Source organism: Vigna umbellata, chromosome 5 (assembly GCF_029865625.1).
Source record: "Vigna umbellata cultivar VRB3 chromosome 5, Vumbellata_1.0, whole genome shotgun sequence".
In the NCBI taxonomy this organism is placed as follows: Eukaryota; Viridiplantae; Streptophyta; class Magnoliopsida; order Fabales; family Fabaceae; genus Vigna; species Vigna umbellata.
The window spans coordinates 2113509-2121470 of record NC_142169.1 but is presented as its reverse complement, the minus strand read 5'-3'; the positions used below and the strand labels follow the sequence as shown (position 1 = coordinate 2121470).

Below are 7962 nucleotides of genomic sequence, written 5' to 3'. Positions count from 1 at the left end.
TGTCGTTGAGGCTATCAAATTAATACTACTTTTCAAGGCAACTTCAGTATTGCCAAGTAGTATTTAAGAAAGTAGATAGGGTTAACGTAACCCTGAGTCGTCTCCCAACGAACACGGAATTGCTTTCAAATATCTGACTCTTATGAATGTTATGCAATGCTTATGAATAAAAGTAATGTTTGGAGAATGTTTAAAGAAAATAAGAAACTTAAAAACAGTTACGATGAAATAGGCTAATTCTACTGCTTTTCCAAGATAGATTCATCATCGGTTATTCACGGATAATTGTTCAATTGATTATTGTTTAAGTTTCAAATTAATTAAAGTACATTCTTAATTAATTCGAGGGCGATCATTCATTTAACCAAAGTAAATTCTCAATCAAATGCAAAACCTTTCTAGATTATTCATAATAATTTCAACCAAAGTACATTCTCAATCAAATTCTATTGTGTTTAATCATGTCTATTCTTAAATCTCCTAACCAAATTAAAAGCTAATCAATCAAAGTAAATTCTCAATTGATTATAATTGAAATTATTACTAATCAATCAAAGTACATTCTCAATTGATAGTAAAAACCATTTAATCATATGAAAGTTCCTAAATTAAATCAAAGTAGATTCTCAATTTAAACCTAGAAACCCTAAAACTCATATAATCAATATGCATGTAGATTCAAACATATTATGATGCAAAAATCTTTGCTTTTAACAAGATAGAGAGATGAAAGACATAGAGAGAACAACTTAAATCAATAATCAAAGTAAACAATTGCATTAACTGAACGTAACCTCAGAATCCGTCATGGAATTACAGCAGAATAGCCCTAGATGCTTAGCTCTCCATGAATGGAGTTGAATACAAGATGAAAGAAAAGTGAGAGGAGTATGAGAGAATGAATGAATTAAGTGAAGTCCCCTGGGTCTCTTTAAATAGGGCTTGATTGGGCTTGGACTCTGAATAGTTTGTTAATAAGATATTTTCTGTTGATATATTATATCTTTCAAATATTCATTAGATTAAATCAGTTTTAAAGAATACTTGATAGATATTAACTCAATTATCTTATATCTTATATCTTCCAAATAATTAAAAGATTTAGATAATGATAAAATTATTTGGAAGATATTTTCTGTTGATATTCCCAAATTAAATTCAACAACTGAATTTTATCTTTTAGATTTTCTGACTTTTCAAAATTGCACAAATGCCCTGAAATTTCTTCTATCTGTACTTTAGCCCGTTCTGAATTTTCCAAATAAAATCTGATTTTGGGCCTTGAATTGCCATTTGGACCAATAAAATTATATTCTCAGCCGCACAAATAAACATTAGAACATCCAAGAATAATTTATGCGCTAAAACTCACTTTTTACGTCTCTTTATTTCCCAAACCCAACAATTCGAATAATCACAAATTCACTTAAAATCAATCATTTAAGCACAATTATCCCATCAAAAATTTGAATTTTAAAGCATAAATGTGGGCATAAATATGCACTCATCAGCTTCTCATCTTAAATTTTATTTCAGTTAAGTACCATATGTAATTTGACATTTAAGTAATAATACTGGATGATTTCAGTGATTATCTATTTGTGCATCGGCCCAGTAATCTTCAACCTAGGGAATGTTTTTGTAACTCCTAGCTTCCGTTGCTCGGTGAGGAACAATTTTGTAATTCTCACCTGAGCCTCTTTGACCTAGGGAACATTTTTGTAACTCCTAGCGTCTGCCGCTCGGTGACGAACATTTTTGTAACTTTCACCTGAGCCTCTTCAACCTAGGCAACATTTTCGTAACTCCTAGTGTCCATCGTTCGGTGAAGAACGTGTTCGGAACTCTCACCTGAGCCTCTTCGACCTAGGGAACATTTTCGTAACTCCTAGCATCCGCTGCTCGGTGAGGAACGTTTTCATAACTCTCACCTAAGCCTCTTCGACCTAGGGAATGTTCCAAGTGAACTCCTAGAGTCTATCGTTCGGTAAGGAATGTTTCGTAACTCTCACCTGAGTCGTCAACCTAAGTAAACCCCTAGCTTCCACTGTTGTTCTAAGTAAAATCTCACGAGTACTTAACCTAGGGAACATGTTAAGACCTCCTAATATCTATTGATCGCCAAGGATTAACCCATAGGTGCTCGCAAAGAATACCTAAATAATACTATTAAAAGTGTAACAAAAAGATGAGAAATTAAGAAGGAGTAGTAGTAACTTGATCATTAATTAACGATGAGATTCATACCAAAAATGGCTCCAACAGCCAAAACAAAATGTTTTGTCAAAATAACCTATTACAAAATTTTTTGTTAACAAAATTACTTGTTCCTCTTGTGTGAAGAGACAACTCTCGCTCGGAAAGACTTCCTTTTTCTGCCACCTTTGCAAGGAGCATCCTTGGGTGTGGGTGTTGCAATGGGAGGGGTGACGGAGGGCTCCCGAGTTATTCTCAAGGTAGGATTCATGGCTCGAGAAGGAAGGGATTTGGACACAGGAGGCCGAGTGAGAGCGGAAGAAGTTCCCTCCCCAATCTTCTGACGCTCTTCTTTTCATCGAGCCATCATCATCAAGAAAGCTTTTCCTTTTTCCATTTCGCAGAAAAGATTTGCGACGAGAAAGAAAATTTAGAAAAGCTACAAATGGCATCCTGTTAACAGTTCGACAAGTGTACCGAATCGTATCAAGTAATAATAAATGGTAAGACCAAGTATCGTTTCCCTAGAGACTCACGGCCTAAACAGTTATGTGATTTCTTGATTAAATAAGAATTGTAAACGAAATCATTGTGTTTATATTGCGGAAAATAAACATGAATGCAAGTGTTGATCAATTGGATTGAAAGATGAAAAAGTGATTGATGTAAAATATGGAATGATTATGTTGTTGGGGTTTCCGACTTATCCTATCCATACTCATGTATTTATGAATTCATCTTTCTTCGTTAATGTTAATGCCACTTTCTAATTTACCTTAAACCCGATGTCTCGGTGAAGAAATCCTAATCCTAATTTCTATTTCACAATGTCTTGTCTCCCTAGCAATTAATCATGCATTACATTCGCACAAAAGCTTAAAGGCAACCGATCCTCCTATTCCTATGTCTAGGTAATATTGCTTCCGGGAGAATTTCCCAATTCTAGATTTTCTCATATGTCTCCATAGTGACAAAATCAATAATCATGCAATTGAATGAGTTAAATAAAGCATGCATAGAGTATAGAGAAAAAAACCCTAACAATTAATGAAGTAAAGCATATATAATCAAGAATCAATTCAATACATGAGAGTTTCAAATGATTACATCGTTTCCCCAAAAAGAATGAAGGTTTAGTTCACCATAGACATGGTGAAACTAGATGAAAAGAATGAAAAGAATGAAAGATAGAACCCTAAAAGTTAAAGATCGGAGGTTCCGCATCCAAAATCCGCCTCCGAGGGGTGAAAGGAGTGTAATTTGTCTCTTTCTGTCCAAAGATATCAACCCTAGGTCGACTAAACCTTTATATAGTTTATTAAAAATACAAAAAATTGGGCCAAGCTCAAGTAGACAGCGCTCAGCGGTAGAATTGCGCTCAGCGGTAGGTGCAACACTCAAAGTGACGCTCAGCGGTGGCGCCCAAGCATGAAACAGTGCACTTAACAGCAGACTCTGGCGCTCAGCGGTAGGAATGTCGCTCAGCGGTGACTGTGATACTTGGATTAGCCCTCAGCGATGGCGCTTAAGCGTCAGACAGAGAACTCAATCAGCAAGCTTAGCACTCAGCGGTGGAATGGCGTTGAGCGGTGGCAGCGATTCTTCTTTTGTACAATTTTCCTTCCTTTCCTGAGTCCAATTCCTTACTACTTCAACTTTTTCATCCAATTCATCTTAATTTTTGTCAAAACAAGGAAAAACAAGCATAAACCCATCCAACTCTCTTATTTTCACAACTTAAGCAAAAGCATAATTTCAAGCTAGTTTCTAAGTCATAAAGAGTGTTTTTTATGTCAAAATTAAGTATAAAAATAACAGTTTTTCAACCGTTATCACATCCCAACGAAAACAAGCTCAAAATTCTTATAAAACACTCTAGTACATAAAGCGTTGGAACCAAGGAAGCCGATGAGCGCTCGAGAAGAGGTCTTTCGGGATAGCTGATTGAGCTGACGGAGAACGTCTAGCTCGTCTAGAGTCATAGCAAACTTGGCCCACGAGATCACTCTCCTAGGGTGCTCGATCCTGTAGAACGAAATTTGGGTGGATCATCGTCCGAATAAAAGCTAGACTGATCGACCTCCTTTATTGAGACCTCAAAGAAAATTCTTCTTGAATTCTTTGTATGAAGGGTTGGATAAAGTGAAAATTTGAATATCCTTTACGGGTGAGAGGGATTCCCATGATTTATTGGAGTGAAGCACGAAAAAAAATTAAATGAAGCATTTATTGGAGGAGGATTTTGGATGCGGAAGCTCCTTTCTTCAAATTCTAGGGTTCTATCTTTCATTCTTTCATTGTTTTTCATCTAGTTTCACCATGTCTATGGTGAACTAAACCTCCATTGTTGTTGGGGAATCGATGTAATCCTTTGAAACTCTCATGTATTGAATTTGTGGCCTTCGGTAAATGTAGTTTACCGAAGGCTTTTCCGAAGGCTTGTGTAGTATCACTTTACTGAAGGGTAATGGCCGTCTGTAATGGACAGGAGTGATTACCGAAGGCAAACGACCGTCGGTAAGATAATGATGTATATGAAATTAGAAAGTGACATATTTCCCTCCCCTCATTTCGCGAAAACTCCTTCTTCCCCAATATTGAGATTCTGTGCCCTACCTCCCTCGACGAACTGATTGTGTCGCGTGTGCAGACTGCTTCCCACCCTAACCACAATTGGGATACGCTTCTTCCCCAGTCCTCCATAGGTGAAGTCTCTCATTCTCCCATCTCATTTTCTTTTCCTGTTATTGTTTTCGATTACGCGTCAGTGGTGGAACCTTTTTTCTTGTAGCGTTTTGTAGTGTTCTGAGCTGAGGAAGGTGGTGGGTGGTTCAGTTGAAGGCTACCATTGTCGAGGGAGGATATTCGAGGAGGCGGCGTAGACGAGGCGGCGCAACCAGGGGAGTGTCGCTTTGTGACAAGGTCTTCCACTATCGCTTCAGAGGCTATTGAAGGGGCTACCGTCGAGGTAAGTTGTCATTTTGATTGATGAACTATAAAAGCTAAGAAGAATCTGTTCTGACTTTGTTCAATGTATGCTCAGAATTAGTTTGTGCAATATGATTTTTTATAGAAAATATTGTTCAAAGTAGTAATTTTGATTGCTAATACATTTTTTAGAAATAGCCATTTTAAAACTAAAGCAAGCTAATATCTGTTGATTATGAAAACTGATAACAAATACTGGTACACCTAAAAAGCCAATTTCAATAAGCATAACTAGCGAAATACTCAAGATAACATTAAAGCTGGGTCCTGTTTCACAATTTGGTGTGTCTGTCTCTATTGAAGCATCTGAAGGTTCATTCTAGAGCATGACCTAACCATGTCACTTGGTAAGGGAATCACGGGAAGGATATCACAGTTGCATATCTCAATCATGAACCCATCTGGGTCATGAAAAAACAACTGATCCACTTTGATCCCGCCTTCTTGCACCGTTCCACACGCGTATTCTATCTCTATTTCCTCAAGCTTCTTCTCCACTGCTCTCATGCTTTCACACTGTTTTCATTCATCACAAAAACCAAACAAACCATGTCAGTTTCCTTTTGTTCAGTCATTTTGTCAAACACACTGCAATTAATTTCAAGTAATGGTATGAAACAAATTTCATTTCACACTGAAACCTTGCCTGGAATGATATGTGATTATCTTTCAGATTAATTTCTTTCTTTCTTGGAATGTTGCTGGGGTCCTCTACTTGAAGCAAGTGAATTCCAATTCCATATCCGAATAGCCTGTACAGAGTGAGGAGAATTTACCCCAGAAGAAAATAAGATAAAAAAATTTGATTCGTTTTTTTGACATTTTTGTTCAACTGAGAAAATTTGTTTGGTGGGGTATCAAAGTTTGAAAAATTTAGTGAATTGAATTACCATGCTCCGTCAAAATCCAATGATCCTGCCCTCCTGATGGGGAAGAAGCCGAGAATGTTCTGATAGTGCAAAGAATGACTTTATCAACTTTCTTCAAATATTATTTTAATGTATCTTACATTTGAATTGCTACTGGTTTTGTATAATAGGTCTGCCGTGGCTACAGGGTTACTGTTCTTTTGTCTTATTTTAATCACTTTTGAATATGAGTGGGCATTGAGAGCTTTACTTGATGGGCTAATAGTTACATATTTTGAATACAAATGCCCGTGTGCACACACTATGAGAGATACACAGAGGTGAAAATGATAACAATGTGAGATATTGAAGTAATATTATGTGATAGAAAGGTTACATAAGAAAAGATGATAATGTGATATTGATAACTTAATAAATGTGTCATAAAGAAAGATATAAAAGATATATATATATATACACACATACTTGTAATCCAGTGGTGTCTTCACACTCTTTGTCATCAAGGCAATACTCATGCATTACCCAATCAGTTCTGATTCCTTGAGGAGCTCTGCCTCTATAGTACACCTTCGTATCTTTTCCAGTGGACTTCTAGTAGCCTGCAGGAGTTGCTCTATTTGTTCTAAACTCAATCGGGTATTTCCTATCCCGAGGTCCAAAAAAGTACCACTCTGTATCTCTACTGGGTAAAAATGATTTCTCTAACCATGCAAAAAGAGCAACAAATGTTCCAAAATCAGTCTATCAGTTGAACAACTATAATTTCTTCCTTTGTGCTGTCCAACATGGTATATAATTCAATTTCAAGTTCCTAACATAGTGGAAAATAATGTTTGGAGAACAAGTTCCTGGAACAAATTCAGTGACTGCAACACTTGTTAGATATATAGTACCGATATATTTTTTCCCTTTTTACTGCACCTATTTATAAAGTTTGATTACAAACGATTCCATTCTATTACGGTCAAAACAAACAAATAATCAAAGGTATTCTTTAGTGACATATATAGTAGGCGTGAAATGAGGTCCCAAGTTTCAGTCATATGATTGAAGTAGACCTATAGAAGGTAAGCCTGTCCTACATGGACACTGATATCTCTGTCCTATACCTAATACCCATAACCTTATAAGTAAGTTGCACTGAATATAGTGCATTCAAACTTCATTTCACTCACAACCTTTTTTTTACTCTTAGTTAATTAAAATGTAGATCAATCAAAATAACGATTGATGGTAGACATATTCTCCATCCTTGATGGAGGACTTATTCTCCCTAAAAAATACTATATTCAGGATATCCTCCATCGAGCAAAGATGGATAATTCTAAGCCTCAACCCAATCGTATGATTTCTGGTTTAAAGCTCACTACCAAAGGTTTTTGCATCTGTTTTTGATCCTTCTTTTTATAAATCTAATATTGGTTCTTTACAATATATTAGTATTACCAAACCACAATTATCCTTTTCAATTAAAAAAATTTGCCAATTTATGCATGATCCTCAAAATCATCCCTGGAAAGTTGTAAAAAGGATTTTGAGATATGTTGAAGGAACTATCACTCATGATGGGTTGTACTTTCGAAAACCACCACATGTCAACCTATTTGGCTTCTCTGATTCTGATTGGGCGTCTGACTTGGATTATAGGAAGTCCATAATTGGGTATTGTGTATATTTTGGGAACAATCTTGTGTCTTGGTCTTCACAGAAACAAAAAGCTATTTATCGGAGCAGTACCGAGGCAAAGTACAAGGGTTTAATTGTTGTTACTGCTGACATTCATTAGATTCAATCTTTTCTCAGTGAACTTAACATTCATCCCTCTGCACCTACTATATATATTGTGATAATCTCTGAATACTGTTTTGGTTGCTGCTAATCCAGTTTTGCAATGTAGATCAAAGCATTT

At 36.2% G+C, this 7962-nt stretch overlaps 1 protein-coding gene across 1 annotated transcript; it reads right to left on the bottom strand.

Moving 5' to 3' along the window:
- Nucleotides 1-5478: 5478 nt before the first annotated feature.
- LOC148197509 (glyoxylase I 4-like) lies at nt 5479-7358 on the bottom strand. Its single transcript, XM_088114757.1, has 5 exons — nt 7338-7358; nt 6576-6754; nt 6075-6152; nt 5831-5936; nt 5479-5700 (listed from the first exon to the last, which is right to left on the bottom strand). Exons 1-5 carry the CDS (start codon nt 7356-7358, stop codon nt 5479-5481), a joined length of 606 nt encoding a protein of 201 aa, XP_087970883.1.
- Between the last annotated feature and the right edge of the window lie 604 nt (nt 7359-7962).